The sequence below is a fragment of the Salvelinus namaycush genome, chromosome 4, assembly GCF_016432855.1.
Source record: "Salvelinus namaycush isolate Seneca chromosome 4, SaNama_1.0, whole genome shotgun sequence".
In the NCBI taxonomy this organism is placed as follows: domain Eukaryota; kingdom Metazoa; phylum Chordata; class Actinopteri; order Salmoniformes; family Salmonidae; genus Salvelinus; species Salvelinus namaycush.
Window position 1 is genome coordinate 70,737,792 of NC_052310.1, and position 20,728 is coordinate 70,758,519.

Below are 20,728 nucleotides of genomic sequence, written 5' to 3' on the forward strand. Positions count from 1 at the left end.
TCTGGATTTGGAGTCACACTCAAAATTAAAGTGGAAAACCACACTACAGGCTGATCCAACTTTGATGTAATGTCCTTAAAACAAGTCAAAATGAGGCTCAGTAGTGTGTGTGGCCTCCACGTGCCTGTATGACCTCCCTACAACGCCTGGGCATGCTCCTGATGAGGTGGCGGATGGTCTCCTGAGGGATCTCCTCCCAGACCTGGACTAAAGCATCCGCCAACTCCTGGACAGTCTGTGGTGCAACGTGGCGTTGGTGGATGGAGCGGGGGAACGGGCGGGCCAGTCCATAGCATCAATGCCTTCCTCTTGCAGGAACTGCTGACACACTCCAGCCACATGAGGTCTAGCATTGTCTTGCATTAGAAAGAACCCAGGGCCAACCGCACCAGCATATGGTCTCACAAGGGGTCTGAGGATCTCATCTCGGTACCTAATGGCAGTCAGGCTACCTCTGGCGAGCACATGGAGGGCTGTGCGGCCCCCCAAAGAAATGCCACCCCACACCATGACTGACCCACCGCCAAACCGGTCATGCTGGAGGATGTTGCAGGCAGCAGAACGTTCTCCACGGCGTCTCCAGACTTCGTCACGTCTGTCACATGTGCGTGTGAACCTGCTTTCATCTGTGAAGAGCACAGGGCGGCAGTGGCGAATTTGCCAATCTTGGTGTTCTCTGGCAAATGCCAAACGTCCTGCACGGTGTTGGGCTGTAAGCACAACCCCCACCTGTGGACGTCGGGCCCTCATACCACCCTCATGGAGTCTGTTTCTGACCGTTTGAGCAGACACATGCACATTTGTGGCCTGCTGGAGGTCATTTTGCAGGGCTCTGGCAGTGCTCCTCCTAATCATCCTTGCACAAAGGCGGGGGTAGCGGTCTGCTGCTGGGTTGTTGCCCTCCTACGGCCTCCTCCACGTCTCCTGATGTATTGGCCTGTCTCCTGGTAGCGCCTCCATGCTCTGGACACTACGCTGACAGACACAGCAAACCTTCTTGCCACAGCTCGCATTGATGTGCCATCCTGGATGAGCTGCACTACCTGAGCCACTTGTGTGGGTTGTAGACTCCGTCTCATGCTACCACTAGAGTGAAAGCACCGCCAGCATTCAAAAGTGACCAAAACATCAGCCAGGAAGCATAGAAACTGAGAAGTGGTCTGTGGTCACCACCTGCAGAACCACTCCTTTATTGGGGGTGTCTTGCTAATTGCCTATAATTTCCACCTTTTGTCTATTCCATTTGCACAACAGCATGTGCAATTTATTGTCAATCAGTGTTGCTTCCTAAGTGGACAGTTTGATTTCACAGAAGTGTGATTGACTTGGAGTTACATTGTGTTGTTTAAGTGTTCCCTTTATTTTTTTGAGCAGTATATATATATATATATATATATATTAGAAATGTCCTTGTTTTTGCAAGAAAAGGAGGAGACTTTTTTTGTACATTATCACGATATTAATCAAATAATGTTTAAAAGGTGCATATCTGCTTCAGACTCAAGAATGCCTGAACAATCCAAAGGCTTCAATGTTTCTTATTGTCAGAAGTAGAAGAACTCACAAATAACATTTTAACTCCAAATTTTTTAAAGCTGTAAACGCTTAAGATATAAAAAGTGCAAGTCAATATGCGTTAACTGTTAGCCTAATGGCCATCAGGGAGACATTGTTAAACTGTTTAGGTTGGGTTGTTGTCTTACAAGTTGCAAGAAAGACAAGTCTGTCTACGGTCTCTGGCTTTAAAGCTGCCCTATGGCAGTTGTGCTAAAAACACGCTCTGAGCGCGAGCTGGTCGCAGGAATGCACAGGTAGCACTTTACCAGGTGGCTGACTTTGGGGGATTTTTTTGGGGGGGGGCTGGATCTTCCACCAGTCCAGTGGATTGGTTTCACTGTCAGCATCAGGTGACTGAAGGCAGCTGAGTTCTTTTTCTACCAGCTGGATTTCAGTAAGATCTGTGGTGGTGGAGCATGGCTTTTTGGAAAAAATGCCATGCATTTTCTTTTTAGCTGGCAGTTGTGGTGAAGCAGCAGCAGCAATGTCTCCCTGTGCTGGGCTTGGGTTTTCATGTCCCTCATTGACCATCTCTGAGACAGCTCTTGCTTTTATGTGGCCCATCTTCTCCTCTTTGATGTAATGTGTTTTCAACCGGGGGTCGACCAACGAGGCTATGTCCAGGAGGTCATCTGTGGCTAGGTCATCATATTTATAATTTGTTTTGATGGTTTGGGTGAGCCCTGTTTCATGACCTCTGTATTGAACAGGTGTAGTACTGACATAAGACTCACCAGACAGAGCATCTGTGGATTCTAGGAGTGGGGTCAATGCCTGGTTGATGGACTCAAGAATATCTGTATGGGTGGGAGCTAAGTGCCGGGTCTTCTTGTCACTGGACAAGACCTGTGAAATGTCTTTCTCCTGCTCCAGTACTCTTTGCATACTAGCGTTTGTGATGTCCTTGTGTCTTTTTGATGTTTGCTTGTAGGGCATAAACGCTGTCAGTGTTGACTGCTTCGGGTGAACATCCCGAGATTGGCTGGTGCTTGAGGGGCGTTTATCAATACTGTGGCGCAAACTCAAACTTTCTGCATGTTCCAAAGAGTGATTTTGCTTCAGATGGTGACAAAAGTTTGTCGTATTACCAGACTTGGTAGCCACCTGTCTACGGCATACTTTGCATCGAACATTGCTCTGCTCTTTGTCGGACTTCAAAAAGCCAAACCACTTCCAAATAACTGAAACAGTTGGACCCTTTTTATCAATAATTTCTTTGAGGGAAGCTGCTTCTTCTCCATGGCTATTACCGCCACTGTTTTTGCCTAAATCACACATTTTTCATGGTTAATAGTGGCTACTCCATCACTCGAGGTGCTAAGTGGTTTTTAGTGGGCGTATACCTCTCCATGTGCATATTGTCACTTTTCCGCACTTTCCAGCTACATAACAGAGGTGAAATGGACTGCTGTACCTAATTATTCTATATCGACATTGTCGAAAAATGTATCTAAACGTTTTTCTATCGTTATTGAGGGAAGTAATTACCTATATTGATTTATGGCCCAGCCCTACGTCAAACCCAGGCTCTAGTCCAGCTGTCAGTTTCTGTCACACTACTGTACTAAAACAAACCCCCACAGTCGGTCAGCCCCTACTTTGCTGTAGTTAGCTGATGAGAGCGTGAACAGAGCAGACCCTCCCTAAGCTATGGGCCTGTTAAAGGCAGGAACTGTTACTGTCTTGCATCTGTACCCAGGATGAGTAGGAGCAGTCAGGACTGACACACACACACCACATACAGAGAGTCAGGACTACCAACGTGGCTCTCTGGATTAGACTTAAGTTTCTGCTGTAAAAAAACGCGCTGTTTCAATTAACCAACTTGTGTAACCGACCAGGATTAAGTTAGCCCCAGTTGAATTTCACAGCCTAAACCATTCATATTGTGTTTGTTGATTTGGACAATGATCGGGATGTTTGATGTTGAGCCAGTTCTGATTTCATATTATTGTCAATTGGGATTTGAATACCCCCTGGCTGTTATTGACTTGTTGAAAGTGAAAAGGTCTTCGTGTTCCTGTTCTTATAATGTTGTCTCACTGGAAGTTCACAAACGCTCTTGACAGATCGTGCTGTGACCTGCTCCAACTCCAGACACATTAATGCACGCACAATACACACACACACTTGACCCTCTAACCAAGGAACACATTTATAACACAATATTTTAAGTTGATTGCGTGTTTAATAAACACCCTCAAATCTAACTCTTCAGGATCTTGCCAACCACAGATGCATGACCCTTTTAGTGACTTCCAGATCTGTGACATCTGATCTCCTTTCTGGCAGCGCCATCCTGCTATCCCAGCTGCCCTGTTCTACCCAGGCAGCAACCCAAAGAAGACTCTGTGCACTTAATAAAACTCCCTGTCAATACAATGTTACACTGGGGCACTTTGTGCGTGTGAGAGAGAAAGAGAGCTGTGTGAGATGGAGCGTGTGTGTGTGTGAGAGAGAGAGAGGGAGAGTGTGTGTGTGTGAAGGGATAAAGGGAGCATTATACATGGTCAGGAGGAGAGGGGGAAGAGGAGGTAGATGGAGACTAGAGAAACTCTTTCTCTGGAGCGTTGTCTTATGAACACCCAACTATGGGTCATATGATGAGCAGCACGGAGAAAGTGTGTGTGGGTGGGGTGGGTGGGGTCTAAGGGATTAGGAAGAGGGGGTGAGGTTCTAGGGATTGATGTTGGGTATTATGCTTTTATGACAGTTAAAACCATATGTGACGTGCAGCCTTATGTTTAGTGTTGTCAACAGATCCCCCTCTTGCTCCTCTCCCAGCCCTCTTGTCCAGGCCTCATGTAGCCTAATGCTCTTATTAGATTTGCTGTTTTACTTGGAGTTTACTGTGAGGAAGTCTGTGTCTTTTCTTTACTGCCCTTCAGACCCTTTACTGCCTACTGCCCTTCAGACCCTCTCTCATACCTTCCCACATTGTTTTCTTAATCCATTTCTCTCTTTCTTGCCCTCTCGTTCTCTCGCTATGCTTATGGTTTCCTAACCATTTGAACAGGGCCTTGAATACACCTGCAGCCAAACTAATGATTTAATGTTCATCAAAGGCATTCTGAGGAATGCCTTCATCTGCTTTCTGACATAGAAAGTTGCCTTCATGTAGAGAAGAGCCTATTTGTTCCAGTAGGCCTCCGGCAGAGCAGGGGACTCGGGTGAGTCAATCCCGCAGCAGATGACTGCTCATCCCAGCCGATGGGCTCTTGTCGATAAGCCCTTCATCCACACACAGCTCTATGATCACAAGACTGCAGTGTTGACCCTTCTTTTTCAAGACTTCTGCAATCGGCCCTAGCATGCTGTTAATTAACTTCTGGGCCACATCCTGACTGATGGCAGCCCATTCTTGCATAAACAATGCTTGGAATTTGTCAGAATTTGTGGGTTTTTGTTTGTCCACCCGCCTCTTGAGGATTGACCACAAGTTCTCAATGGGATTAAGGTCTGGGGAGTTTCCTGGCCATGGACCCTAAATATCGATGTTTTTGTTCCCCGAGCCACTTAGTTATCACTTTTGCCTTATGGCAAGGTGCTCCATCATGCTGGAAAAGGCATTGTTTGTCACCAAACTGTTCCTGGATGGTTGGGAGAAGTTGCTCTCGGAGGATGTGTTGGTACCATTCTTTATTCATGGCTGTGTTCTTAGGCAAAATTGTGAGTGAGCCCACTCCCTTGGCTGAGAAGCAACCCCACACATGAATGGTCTTGGGATGCTTTACTGTTGGCATGACACATGGTAGCGCTCACCTTGTCTTCTCCGGACAAGATTTCTTCCGGATGCCCCAAACAATTGGAAAGGGGATTCATCAGAGAAAATGACTACCCCAGTCCTCAGCACTCCAATCCCTGTACCTTTTGCAGAATATCAGTCTGTCCCTGATGTTTTTCCTGGAGAGAAGTGGCTTCTTTGCTGCCCTTCTTGACACCAGGCCATCCTCCAAAAGTCTTCGCCTCACTGTGCGTGCAGATGCACTCACACCTGCCTGCTGCCATTCCTGAGCAAGCTCTGTACTGGTGGTGCCCCGATCCCGCAGCTGAATCAACTTTAGGAGACGGTCCTGGCGCTTGCTGGACTTTCTTGGGCGCCCTGAAGCCTTCTTCACAACAATTGAACCACTCTCCTTGAAGTTCTTGATGATCCGATAAATGGTTGATTTAGGTGCAATCTTACTGGCAGCAACATCCTTGCCTGTGAAGCCCTTTTTGTGCAAAGCAATGATGACGGCAGAGGACAGAGGAAGAACAATGATTCCAAGCACCACGCTCCTTTTGAAGCTTCCAGTCTGTTATTCGAACGATCGAGTGATCGTGATCTCCAGCCTTGTCCTCGTCAACACTCACACCTGTGTTAACGAGAGAATCACTGACATGATGTCAGCTGGTCCTTTTGTGGCAGGACTGAAATGCAGTGGAAATGTTTTTGGGGGGATTCAGTTCATTTGCATGGCAAAGAGGGACTTTGCAATTAATTGCAATTCATCTGATCACTCTTCATAACATATGCAAATTGCCATCATACAAATTGAGGCAGCAGACTTTGTGAAAATGAATATTTGTGTCATTCTCAAAACTTTTGGCCAAACTGTACAGTGTTTTCTCCAACACATTGGTGAGCATTGTGTCAACTACCAATTGGATATCGCAAAATTGGGGGGGAAAAAGGGGTATAAAAAACTAAAAACTAAAAGTAGACAGTTGATCAGTGTGTGTTGGGAGGGGGGGGTTATGTCTCGCTAGGTTATGTCATAACTCCTCAGCCTGTTTTTGCTGGCAGCGGCAGAGTTCTCCAGTTAGACAGATTCTCTCATTCCCATCAACGGAAAAGCTACAACAATTGTCGATCTGAAGATACTGGTGTTGAGCTCTAATGGACAACAACAAGAACTTACTGCCGGACACTGATCTGTCAGTGCAACACACACTCAAGTGGCACCAAGGAGCTGGCGCTCTGAACCTGTTGTCTGACATCCACTGAATGGAACTGAAGATCGACTGACTCTTCATGTTGACCTCAGACCTGATACACAGACACAAAACAACACATTGAATGGAGCTGCAGACAGACACACACAGGCAGACAGGTGGGTTTTGTCTCATTGATCTCACTCCAGATTTCAGTTAGTCCCTAGTCTCTCCCAATTCACTTCTTCTGTGTCTGTCTCTGTCTGTCTCTGTCTCTAAGGATCACAGGAGGTGGTGGCAGAAGGAATCTGACAAACATGATGCATACAGCTAGCAATGTGTCCTGTCTGTTGGCTAGAGATCAATGACCTTTCTCACAAGTACTTAACACACATGGACACATGCCATTGTGTTACACACAGTGTTTTAACAACTCTCTGTCTGTCTGTAGAGGTACATGGTGTTTGAGGACAGTCAGGACATGGAGAAGAAGGACCTTCAGGGTCGACTGGTGATGCTGGAGTCTCACACACGTCAAATGGAGCTCAAGACCAGGAACTACTCGGACCAAAGTGAGTCTTAACAAACACACAAACGGACAGATTCATACTGTGGTGGTTAATTTCTTTATTATCAAATGAGGAGAGACAAACTTATCACACAAGTCAGAGTTATACTTAAACTAAATCTTTAATCACTTATTAATAAGGGACCAGGTCAATACAACACACACATATAAAGTGAATCAATTGAGTGCTCTACGATAATGATGGCTTGTCGACGAATCACCCTCAGATGATTCGTTGAGAGCCCCGAGACAAAAGGAAAAAGGTATTTTTATAGCCAAGATACACCCCTTTCAACCTACATGACGAACAACAGATGTATAGAATGGGTCACAAGGTTAAGATTTGTATGAAAGTTACTTATAATTCACAGCAGACAGTATTTGCTGTAAAAACAGTTCTCATTGTGTAGACTCCAAGGTCTGGCCCTGGGGTCATCTCTCCCTGGTACCTTATAGAACAGAAACATTAACTCATGCTCTGGAATGCAGTCTCTTTAGGTTTTGTCACCCAAAAGACATTGTAAATCTCTCTCAGTGTTATCTCCCAGAGGCCCATCCTCAATAGAACACAGATGAGCGTTCTAACAACCCCTTATTATTTTGCATAAAACAACCATTTGATGCAATGAAGGTATTATAACAACCTTGTAATTTCCACCATAATACTCAATCAGTTACATAATTGATCAATCAATCACTGTCTTTTAGGACGGGAGCTGTGAACCCTTAATCAGTGTCTCCCCTAGGATTATTTTCAGCAGTGGTGGTTTTTTTTTCGGAGGTGTCTAAGTGCAGTCTATAAGGGGGTAGTTTGGACGTGTCTATAAGGGGGTTGTTTGGACGTGTCTATAGGGGGGTTGTTTGGACGTGTCTATAGGGGGGTAGTTTGGACGTGTCTATAAGGGGGTTGTTTGGACGTGTCTATAAGGGGGTTGTTTGGACGTGTCTATAGGGGGGTAGTTTGGACGTGTCTATAGGGGGGTAGTTTGGACGTGTCTATAAGGGGGTTGTTTGGACGTGTCTATAGGGGGGTTGTTTGGACGTGTCTATAGGGGGGTTGTTTGGACGTGTCTATAGGGGGGTAGTTTGGACGTGTCTATAAGGGGGTAGTTTGGACGTGTCTATAAGGGGGTAGTTTGGACGTGTCTATAAGGGGGTTGTTTGGACGTGTCTATAAGGGAGTTGTTTGGACGTGTCTATAAGGGGGTAGTTTGGACGTGTCTATAAGGGGGTAGTTTGGACGTGTCTATAAGGGGGTAGTTTGGACGTATCTATAAGGGGGTTGTTTGGACGTATCTATAAGGGGGTTGTTTGGACGTATCTATAAGGGGGTTGTTTGGACGTGTCTATAAGGGAGTTGTTTGGACGTGTCTATAAGGGAGTTGTTTGGACGTGTCTATAAGGGGGTAGTTTGGACGTGTCTATAGGGGGGTAGTTTGGACGTGTCTATAGGGGGGTAGTTTGGACGTGTCTATAAGGGAGTTGTTTGGACGTGTCTATAAGGGGGTAGTTTGGACGTGTCTATAAGGGGGTAGTTTGGACGTGTCTATAAGGGGGTAGTTTGGACGTGTCTATAAGGGGGTAGTTTGGACGTGTCTATAAGGGGGTAGTTTGGACGTGTCTATAAGGGGGTAGTTTGGACGTGTCTATAAGGGGGTAGTTTGGACGTGTCTATAGGGGGGTAGTTTGGACGTGTCTATAGGGGGGTAGTTTGGACGTGTCTATAGGGGGGTAGTTTGGACGTGTCTATAGGGGGGTAGTTTGGACGTGTCTATAAGGGGGTAGTTTGGACGTGTCTATAAGGGGGTAGTTTGGACGTGTCTATAAGGGGGTAGTTTGGACCTGTCTATAAGGGGGTTGTTTGGACGTGTCTATAAGGGGGTTGTTTGGACGTGTCTATAGGGGGGTAGTTTGGACGTGTCTATAGGGGGGTAGTTTGGACGTGTCTATAAGGGGGTAGTTTGGACGTGTCTATAGGGGGGTAGTTTGGACGTGTCTATAGGGGGGTAGTTTGGACGTGTCTATAAGGGGGTAGTTTGGACGTGTCTATAGGGGGGTTGTTTGGACGTGTCTATAGGGGGGTAGTTTGGACGTGTGTATAAGGGGGTTGTTTGGACGTGTCTATAGGGGGGTAGTTTGGACGTGTCTATAAGGGGGTTGTTTGGACGTGTCTATAGGGGGGTAGTTTGGACGTGTGTATAAGGGGGTTGTTTGGACGTGTCTATAGGGGGGTAGTTTGGACGTGTCTATAAGGGGGTTGTTTGGACGTGTCTATAGGGGGGTAGTTTGGACGTGTCTATAGGGGGGTAGTTTGGACGTGTCTATAAGGGGGTTGTTTGGACGTGTCTATAAGGGGGTTGTTTGGACGTGTCTATAGGGGGGTTGTTTGGACGTGTCTATAGGGGGGTTGTTTGGACGTGTCTATAGGGGGGTAGTTTGGACGTGTCTATAAGGGGGTTGTTTGGACGTGTCTATAAGGGGGTTGTTTGGACGTGTCTATAAGGGGGTTGTTTGGACGTGTCTATAAGGGGGTTGTTTGGACGTGTCTATAAGGGGGTTGTTTGGACGTGTCTATAAGGGAGTTGTTTGGACGTGTCTATAGGGGGGTAGTTTGGACGTGTCTATAGGGGGGTAGTTTGGACGTGTCTATAGGGGGGTAGTTTGGACGTGTCTATAGGGGGGTAGTTTGGACGTGTCTATAAGGGGGTAGTTTGGACGTGTCTATAAGGGGGTAGTTTGGACGTGTCTATAAGGGGGTAGTTTGGACCTGTCTATAAGGGGGTAGTTTGGACGTGTCTATAAGGGGGTAGTTTGGACGTGTCTATAGGGGGGTAGTTTGGACGTGTCTATAGGGGGGTAGTTTGGACGTGTCTATAGGGGGGTAGTTTGGACGTGTCTATAGGGGGGTAGTTTGGACGTGTCTATAGGGGGGTAGTTTGGACGTGTCTATAAGGGGGTAGTTTGGACGTGTCTATAGGGGGGTTGTTTGGACGTGTCTATAGGGGGGTAGTTTGGACGTGTGTATAAGGGGGTAGTTTGGACGTGTCTATAAGGGAGTTGTTTGGACGTGTCTATAAGGGGGTTGTTTGGACGTGTCTATAGGGGGGTAGTTTGGACGTGTCTATAGGGGGGTTGTTTGGACGTGTCTATAGGGGGGTAGTTTGGACGTGTCTATAAGGGGGTTGTTTGGACGTGTCTATAAGGGGGTTGTTTGGACGTGTCTATAAGGGGGTTGTTTGGACGTGTCTATAGGGGGGTTGTTTGGACGTGTCTATAGGGGGGTTGTTTGGACGTGTCTATAGGGGGGTAGTTTGGACGTGTCTATAAGGGGGTTGTTTGGACGTGTCTATAAGGGGGTTGTTTGGACGTGTCTATAAGGGGGTTGTTTGGACGTGTCTATAAGGGGGTTGTTTGGACGTGTCTATAAGGGGGTTGTTTGGACGTGTCTATAAGGGGGTTGTTTGGACGTGTCTATAAGGGAGTTGTTTGGACGTGTCTATAGGGGGGTAGTTTGGACGTGTCTATAAGGGGGTTGTTTGGACGTGTCTATAAGGGGGTTGTTCGGACGTGTCTATAGGGGGGTAGTTCGGACGTGTCTATAGGGGGGTTGTTCGGACGTGTCTATAGGGGGGTTGTTTGGACGTGTCTATAAGGGGGTTGTTTGGACGTGTCTATAGGGGGGTTGTTTGGACGTGTCTATAGGGGGGTTGTTTGGACGTGTCTATAAGGGGGTAGTTTGGACGTGTCTATAAGGGGGTAGTTTGGACGTGTCTATAGGGGGGTAGTTTGGACGTGTCTATAAGGGGGTAGTTTGGACGTGTCTATAAGGGGGTAGTTTGGACGTGTCTATAAGGGGGTAGTTTGGACGTGTCTATAAGGGGGTAGTTTGGACGTGTCTATAAGGGGGTAGTTTGGACGTGTCTATAAGGGGGTTGTTTGGACGTGTCTATAGGGGGTAGTTTGGACGTGTCTATAGGGGGGTAGTTTGGACGTGTCTATAGGGGGGTAGTTTGGACGTGTCTATAGGGGGGTAGTTTGGACGTGTCTATAGGGGGGTAGTTTGGACGTGTCTATAGGGGGGTAGTTTGGACGTGTCTATAAGGGGGGTTGTTTGGACGTGTCTATAAGGGGGGTTGTTTGGACGTGTCTATAAGGGGGGTTGTTTGGACGTGTCTATAGGGGGGTAGTTTGGACGTGTCTATAAGGGGGTAGTTTGGACGTGTCTATAAGGGGGTTGTTTGGACGTGTCTATAGGGGGGTAGTTTGGACGTGTCTATAGGGGGGTTGTTTGGACGTGTCTATAAGGGGGTAGTTTGGACGTGTCTATAGGGGGGTAGTTTGGACGTGTCTATAGGGGGGTAGTTTGGACGTGTCTATAGGGGGGTAGTTTGGACGTGTCTATAAGGGCAGTCTTCAATAAAGACTTTAATTTAATTCTGCATCACACATCAAAGTAAGTTTATTCTGGTCTGCTGAGTTGGTGTTTGACTCTGATCGGGTTAACTAACCACTTTATGGGGAAGTACATGTCTAGCTCTCTGCCAACTGAACCTGACTGATTGCGTGCGCACACACTGCCTGACTTGATATTCACCAACTCTCACAGCCAGGTCCACAGTAATTGTTCTCTCCAATGTTGTCTTTCTCCCCCTTCCCCTGTTACCACCTCTTCTATTTCACTTCTTTCTTCTTTTAGCCGTTATCTCTCACTCACTCACTCACTCACTCTCTCACTCTCTCACACAGGAACTAGATAGGGAGAGGCTGAGCAGTAATACGCATGTGTTGAATCATTTAGATGTGAGAACACTCATGAGGCCAGCTCATAGTTCAGATTGCTCATCAGGTGTGGGTAGAGTAGATGATGAACAGGACAGATATAGTAGACCGCAAGCCCTAAACACAGTTCCACTTTCCAATACACACACACAGCAGGTGAATTCCTAAAGTGTTATTTCTGTCTGTTCATTCTCTACTTGGTTCCTCTTTGTCTACCGGTAGTCACTAGTTATGGTAACTCACAAATCACATAGACAGCAGAGCTAAGTCCTAGGCATTCACTAAACCACCTCTGACGGTCTGGGTTTGAAGCCTGTGTTCTACTGAAGCAAATCCCAGACCTATATCATATTCCACTAAGAGCCAACGACAAAAAACCACAGTCCGCTGTTAGCCGTGCTATCATAGAGAAATGTAGAGGGGGGTAGCAGATTTGATTTAGATAACTGTGTTAGCATTTACTGACACAAACACCTCACGCTGTGTTGGGAGGGTCATTGTCAATGACCAGATGGTATGCCTGCTTGGGTTAGTGTCTGTCTCACACACTCTGCCTTTGTGAAGGCATTGGTCAAGTTTTTTTCGCATGGCCCAGGTGGGCGGAGTTAGATCATTTTAGACCATTCCATTGGTCCTTTAATTGAAATCTCCACCTACCCAGGGCACCGGGCCATGCAAATACAAATTCCACCATTGTAAGGCTGGGCAGTCATCTGAACAGTCACACAGGATATTGTCATGGTGTTTTCACTATAAATAGTCCAAGCCAGCCAAGTTTCCTACAGTGGATTAAGTTACAGAGCTCAGAGCTATGTGTTATACTGAAATAGAGTAGAGTTGATTCTAATGTATGCTTGTGTGTTTGGGTTCCTGCTTGTGCTTTTTTTATAGTACAGTTTAAACATGGCTTCCGAGTGTGTGATGAATGGTACAACTTTGTGTATGAAACGGCATAGAATTCCTGAAATTTTTCATAGGGAAACGTTTTTACTCATGGCAGGATTATGGCTGCTCAGGGACCCCAACCCAAAGCTGTGTAAAATATCTCTGCATCAATGTTTGAGTGAGCCAGACAGTGTTGTTACTAGTGCGCCAATGACACCTGGTGGTCATGCATTGCTACTACAGCTGACAGCAGTTTGGTACTTTATTTGGTTTCTCATCTTGGAAGCCTGTTTTGAGAAGGATATTACTGATGTTCATGGACAGATGTTACTGATGTTCGTGGACCTGTGTTACTGATGTTCCAAGATTACATTCACTTTTAACTAACTGGACTCAAAAGGCTTTTCTATGTTCTTTATAACAGTTAGTGTTATTTTGCCTCATTGACCATGTTGTTATGTTTTAACTGAGATCACACGTTCTTTCTTTCAGTCGGTAGAATGGAGGAACGAGAAGCCGAGCTGAAGAAGGAGTACAATGCCCTCCACCAGAGGCACACCGAGGTATGAGGAGGGAAGGGAAGTGTGTTGTAGTGCGTGTTGGGATCAATTTCATATCAATTCAGAAATTACAATGAAATTCCAATTCTCTTCCAATGCTTTTCAGTTAGGAAAAATTGGAATTGGAATTTAGTTTACTTTCAGAATTGACCCCATCTGTGATTGAGACTGTTCCATTTTTTTCCATTGTACTGGGCAAACTTGTTGAGAGAGACTCCCTACATTTAAATATGTTGCCTCAACTCAGTCTGTCTAAAGTCTGTTTTCCATAATGTATTACTAACACATTACATTGGCCCAGATGCCAAAACAAACTTCTCTGGCCTGCATAGAGAACATGATCCCAGCTGTACATGGTACCCCACATGCCAGGAGGCTGTCTGTTCCAGCTGTATATGGATACAAAACCCCATAAGAAACAGTAGGCATCATGGCCATCTTCAACAATGTATTCGAATAGTGACACTCCCTGTCCACGCTACCCCCCCCCCCCCCCCCCCTGTGGTATGTCCCATGCAGATGATCCACAGTTACATGGAGCACTTGGAACGTACCAAACACCAGCTGGAGACACCCTCGGACACAAGCACAAGCAGATCAAGGTAAGGTCATTTACAGCACCAGTCAAAAGTTTGGACACACCTACAATTAAGGGTTTTTCAATATTTTTGCTATTTTCTACATTGTAGAATAATAGTGAAGACATCAAAACTATGTAATAACACATTTGGAATCATGTAGTAAATAAATCAAAATGTATTTTATATTTGAGATTCTTCATAGTAGCCACCCTTTGCCTTGATGACAACTTTGCACACTCTTGGCATTCTCTCAACCAGCTTCACCTGGAATGCAATTCAATTAACAGGTATGCCTTGTTAAAAGTTTTTCTTTGGAATTTCTTTCCTTAATGCTTTTGAGCCAATCAGTTGTGTTGTGACAAGGTAGGGGTGGTATGCAGAAGATAGCCCTATTTGGTAAAAGACCAAGTCCATATTATGGCAAGAACAGCTCAATGAACAGTCCATTACTTTAAGACATGAAGTTCAGTCAATCTGGAAAATGTCAAGAACTTTGAAAGTTTCTTCAAGTGCAGTCGCAAAAACCATCAACTGCTATGATGAAACTGGCTCTCATGAGGACTGCCACAGGAACGGAAGACCCAGAGTTACCTCTGCTGCAGAGGATAATATTATTAGTTAACTGCCTCTCAGATTGCAGCCCAAATAAATGCTTCACAGAGTTCAAGTAACAGACACATCTCAACATCAACTGTTCAGAGGAGACTGTGTGAATCAGGCATTCATGGTCGAATTGCTGCAAAGAAACCACTACTAAAGGACACCAATAATAAGAAGACTTGCTTGGGCAAAGAAACACAAGCAATGGACATTAGACCAGTGGAAATCTGTCCTTTGGTCTGATGAGTCCAAATTTGAGATTTTTGGTTCTAACTGCCGTGTCTTTGTGAGACGCAGAGTAGGTGAACGGATGATCTGCGCATGTGTGGTTTCCACCGTGAAGCATGGAGGAGGAGGTGTGTGGGTGCTTTGCTGGTGACACTGTCTGTGATTTTATTTAGAATTCAAGGCACACTTAACCAGCATGGTTACCACAGCATTCTGCAGCGATACGGTATCCCATCTAGTTTGTGGTTAGTGGGACTATCATTTGTTTTTCAACAGGACAATGACCCAACACACCTCCAGGCTTTGTAAGGGCTATTTGACCAAGAAGGAGTGGGATGGAGTGCTGCATCAGATGACCTGGCCTCCACAGTCACCCGACCTCAACCCGTTTGGGATGAGTTGGACTGCAGGGTGACGGAAAAGCAGCCAACAAGTGCTCAGCATATGTGGGAACTCCTTCAAGACTTTTGGAAAAGCATTCCAGGTGAAGCTGGTTGAGAGAATGCCAAGAGTGTGCAAAGCTGTCATCAAGGCAAAGGGTGGCTACTTTGAAGAATCAAAAATATAAAATATAAACTCAGCAAAAGAAATAAACGTCCCTTTTTCAGGACCCTGTCTTTCAAAGATAATTCGTAACAATCCAAATAACTTCAGATCTTCATTGTAAAGGGTTTAAACACTGTTTCCCATGCTTGTTCAATGAACCATAAACAATTAATGAACATGCACCTGTGGAATGGTCGTTAAGACACTAACAGCTTAGGGACAGTAGGCAATTAAAGTCACAGTTATGAAACTTAGGACACTAAAAAGGACTTTCTACTGACTCTGAAAACACCTAAAGAAAGATGCCCAGGATGCCTGCTCATCTGCGTGAACGTGCCTTAGGCATGCTGCAAGGAGGCATGAGGACTGCAACTATGGCCAGGGCAATAAATTGCAATGTCCGTACTGTGAGACGCCTAAGACAGCGCTACAGGGAGACAGGACGGACAGCTGATCGTCCTCGCAGTGGCAGACCACGTGTAACAACACCTGCACAGGATCGGTACATCTGAACATCACACCTGCGGGACAGGTACAGGATGGCAACAACAACTGCCCGAGTTACACCAGGAACGCACAATCCCTCCATCAGTGCTCAGACTGTCCGCAATAGGCTGAGAGAGGCTGGACTGAGGGCTTGTAGGCCTGTTGTAAGGCAGGTCCTCACCAGACATCACCGGCAACAACGTCGCCTATGGGCACAAACCCGGCGTCGCTGGCCCAGACAGGACTGGCAAAAAGTGCTCTTCACTGACGAGTCTGGGTTTTGTCTCACCAGGGGTGATGGTCGGATTTGCGTTTTATCGTCGAAGGAATGAGCGTTACACCGAGGCCTGTACTCTGGAGCGGGATCAATTTGGAGGTGGAGGGTCCGTCATGGTCTGGGGTGGTGTGTCACCGCATCATCGGACTGAGCTTGTTGTCATTGCAGGCAATCTCAACGCTGTGCATTACAGGGAAGACATCCTCCTCCCTCATGTGGTACCCTTCCTGCAGGCTCATCCTGACATGATCCTCCAGCATGACAATGCCACCAGCCATACTGCTCGCTCTGTGCGTGATTTCCTGCAAGACAGGAATGTCAGTGTTCTGCCATGGCCAGCGAAGAGCCCGGATCTCAATCCCATTGAGCACGCCTGGGACCTGTTGGATTGGAGGGTGAGGGCTAGGGCCATTTCCTCCCAGAAATGTCCGGGAACTTGCAGGTGCCTTGGTGGAAGAGTGGGGTAACATCTCACAGCAAGAACTGGCAAATCTGGTGCAGTCCATGAAGAGGAGATGCACTGCAGTACTTAATGCAGCTGGTGGCCACACCAGATACTGACTGTTACTTTTTTGACCCCCCCCTTTTTTTCAGGGACACATTATTCAGGTTCTGTTAGTCACATGTCTGTGGAACTTGTTCAGTTTGTCTGTTGTTTAATCTTGTTATGTTCAAACAAATATTTACACATGTTAAGTTTGCTGAAAATATATGCAGTTGACAGTGAGAGGACTTTTATTACAGTGAGAGGAGTTTATTTTGATTTGTTTAACACTTTTTTTTTTCCCATATGTGTTATTTCCTAGTTTTGATGTCTTCACTATTATGCAATGTAGAAAATAGTAAAAATAACGAAAAACCCTTGAATGAGTAGGTGTGTCCAAACTTTTGACTGGTATACAACTATCAAAGTCCCATGCCAAAATCACTGCGTGTACAGTATCATATAGCAGGGTTTCCCAAATACACTGCTGGTTTGTGGCCAGTACATCCTGGGTAGCGTGTGTTTTTGTATTTTTCTGTACAGTGTCCGTATCAGTATGGCACATCAAGATTCATTGGCATAGTTGGCTCCTCACCCTGAGAGAGTAAGTTGATGTGAGGTGCTTCATCACTGCAGGCAACACTCCTATGCTTGCTGCTCTCCACAGGCAGTTCAATGTAGGTCAGAACCTGATGGAGGGAAGAAGAGAGGAGAGGAGATGGGAGGAGGAGAGGGCAGGCAAGGGGATGGGAGAGGAGATGGGATGGGGAGAGGGCAAGCGAGGATGGGATGAGCAGGGCAGAGGGAGAGGGCAGGCAAAAGAGGAGAGGATAGGAGGTGAGGACATTTTAGTGGATCTGAGTTGAAGGGAGTGGAGGAGGATGAAGAGAAGATTGGGATATAGAGATTGAGTGGGACTATTCTGTTGTATATAAACCAGCTAGAAGTTGTCAGTGGTCAGCTGCAGTAATCTCAGTGTGATGATTAGAGGGTTTCAGAGCTGTAGTGTGTTAGTCTGCTGAGCAGATCAGAATAGTGAGTGAAACGGCAGTGAAAAGAGGCCATGGTCTCACGCTGGATAAGCCTCCGTTTGAACGGTCTAGAGAGGGATGTTTACTTTGACCACTACATCAAAGCAGATTGCTTTTTAGATTTAAACAGATTTAAACATTTTGTGTTTGTTCATAAGGCACTCATTTGTGATTTTCAGCGATTTCCCCTAACACAGGTGTTACATTATGTATTATGTGTGTGGCAGCAGCCCTCCAGTCTTTCATTAGTAGCAGGCGCTGCCAGTATCCACAGGTTTGTCCCCCCAGTCTCTCCCTGGCTCAGCCAATCAGCATCGAGCTGGGAGGAGGCATATGTTACCAGCTCTAATGCTGCCTCAGCATCCGAAAGGGAGGGATAAGGGGGTAGGGAGGTGGGGTGGAAGAGAGAGGGAGGGGAGAGCGAGAATTCTAGACTGTACAGCGGGAGCAGTGTCGCATCTTAGCAAAGAAAGGACAAGCAAGAGTATCGTCTGACAGAAAGAGGATACAATACATCAAAAGAGTGGAGAAAGGGAAAACCGCTGCGAAGCCAGTGTCCACCCCCTCTCTCTCTCTCTCTCTGGATGATGTCACAGTAGTGTTGAACTGAAGCCGGCATCACTCTACAGTAGCAGTTGCTGCTCTGTCTCTCTGCCGCCACCACCACCGCTGCTGCTAATGGGATTGCTGCTGCTGTTGTTTCTGTGGCCGTCGCTCGTTGGCCTGCTGGTCTGAGCTCACATAGCTCGAGACCGCTCTACTCAACCAGATCTCCTGTACCTGACCATTCTTCTCATTCCAGCAGTCAGCGACAGACCGTGTGTATGTCAGGTGTAATTTGTCGACAGACACCAAGGGGATTATACTTCTTTGCTTTGAGATCCAGGGACAGTGTGTAAAAGCTTCAGAGGCGTGCGTTTTAGCCCCCTTCCCCTGGTCCCGGCAGTGTGGGGCGCTGGGCCATGTTCAGGGAGGGCCATGAGCCCGGGGCGTATACTGTTGTTTGTCTTTGGCTTTGTGGGGGGGGCCGTGGTCATTAACTCTGCCGTGCTGGTCTCTCTGTCTGTCCTGCTGCTGGTGCACTACTCTGTCTCTACTGGCCTCCCTGCCCTGCCCGCCCTGTCACGACCCAACAGGTACTGTACGACCCTGTGTGTGGTGTGTGTGTGTGAGAGAGAGAGAGAGAGAGAGACAGAAACGCAGCCTACTGTAAGTCGCCTCACTCCTGAAGGTAACTCTTTGAAAGGGATGGGTGTGTTTATCTCTTTCTCCTTCCTGTCCTCTTTTCCATCTCTGCTCTTTCTCTGTTCCTACTCTGTCCTCATCTTCTCCTTGTTTCACGCTGTCCATTCTCTGCTGAAATCACTTGTACATTTATCTGCTTGCTTACCCCTCTAACTCCACCTCATCCCTCTTTCCCTTGCTTGTTTACTTCCCGTGGGGTAAAGCCAGTTGCCATTATATTAACATGTGGTTACCATGCTGTGTTTGTAACAGACAGCCAGGCTTTATGGTTCTGCAGGCTGAAAGTAGGTCAGGTGAGAGAACCTTCTCAGACAGTAGATACTCAGACACACTCATCCATTCTAACATTACATATTATTTACGTTAATGTATCATTTATTTATACAGTTAATCCCATTTGATAAATATCCTTTACAAGAGGGACCTGTCAAAGCTGTATGCTGTTTTTGGTTTTAGGATATTTCTTTGAGAGTTGAAAAAATATAGTTGATTTTTAGTTAAAGCTTCTCTCCAGTTTATGTCCAATGGCAGGCAGTGAGGCCTGTCTCTCTCTGTCTCTCCATAGTGGGGTGTCGATTGTCTATGGTCTGCTATTAAGTACAGCTTTCTCTTTTTAACATGGAAGTCATTGTTTCTGCCTATGCTACTTTACTGTTAGCTCCTCATTGATGTGGGTGGGTTAATATTGAGCTCCACTTCCATTGATGTTCAAAGTAGGCTTGGGCGGTGTACCGTGTACTGGGGTATTTAGAAATAGCCACGGGAGGGTTTTTCAATACCGTCAATACCTTTTTGAAACTCTTTCAAATCAAATGTTATTTGTCACATGCGCCAAATACAATAGGTGTAGACCTTACAGTGAAATGCTTACTTACAAGACCTTAACCAACAATGCAGTTCAATAAATGGTCAAAATATTTACTAGATAAACTAAAGTAAAAAAATAAAAAGTAACACAATAAAATAACGAGGCCATATAGGGGGTACCGGTAGTCGAAGTAATTTGTACATGTAGGTAGCGGTAAAGTGACTATGTATAGATAACAAACAGCGAGTAGCAGGGGGGTGTGTCAATGTAAATAGTCTGGGTGGCCATTTGATTAATTGTTCAGCAGTCTTGTGGCTTGGGGGTAGAAGCTGTTAAGGAGCGTCTTGGACCTAGACTTGACGCTCCGGTACCGCTTGCCGCGCGGTAGCAGAGACAACAGTCTCTATGACTTGGGTGACTGGAGTCTTTGCCCTAGTATATAGGTCCTGGATGGCAGGAAGCTTGGCCCCAGTGATGTACTGGACCATACACACTACCCTCTGTAGCGCCTTACAGTCAGATGCCGAGCAGTTGCCATACCAGGCGGTGATGCAACCAGTCAGGATGCTCTCAATGGTGCAGCTGTAGAACTTTTTGAGGATCTGGGGACCCATGCCAAATCTTTTCAGTCTCCTGAGGGGGAAAAGGTGTTGTCGTGCCCTCTTCGTGACTGGCTTGGTGTGTTTGGACCATGATAGTTTGTTGGTGAGGTGGACGCCAAGAAACTTGAAGCTCTCGACCCGCTCCACTACAGCCCCGTTGATGTGAATGGGGGCATGTTCTGTCCTCCTTTTCCATCCTCTTCCACGATCAGCTCTTTTGTCTTGCTCACATTGAGGGAGAGGTTGTTGTCCTGGCACCACACTGCCAGGTCTCTGACCTCCTCCCTATAGGCTACCTCATCATTGTCGGTGATCAGGCCTACCACTTTTGTCGTCAGCAAACTTAATGATGGTGTTGGAGTCGTTCTTAGCCACACAGTCGTGGGTGAACAGAGAGTATAGGAGGGGTCTAATCAGGCACACCTGAGTGGCCCCCGTGTTGAGGATCAAGGATCAGGGATCAGGGTCCTTAGCTTAGTGATGAGCTTTGTGGGCACTGTGGTGTTTGAATGCTGAGCTGTAGTCAATGAACAGCATTCTCACATAGGTGTTCCTTTTGTCCAGGTGGGAAAGG

General features: G+C 46.4%; 1 protein-coding gene across 2 annotated transcripts in view; it reads left to right on the plus strand.

Moving 5' to 3' along the window:
* The window catches only part of LOC120046797 (C-Jun-amino-terminal kinase-interacting protein 4-like), a 58,392-nt gene that overhangs the window by 13,667 nt on the left and 23,997 nt on the right, over positions 1 to 20,728 (plus strand). For both annotated transcript variants that reach the window (XM_038992307.1, XM_038992308.1), the window contains exons 2-4: positions 6,926 to 7,046; positions 13,199 to 13,269; positions 13,786 to 13,868. In XM_038992307.1, the coding sequence (XP_038848235.1) occupies positions 6,926 to 7,046; positions 13,199 to 13,269; positions 13,786 to 13,868 (275 nt within the window). The remainder of the gene's footprint in view (positions 1 to 6,925; positions 7,047 to 13,198; positions 13,270 to 13,785; positions 13,869 to 20,728) is intronic.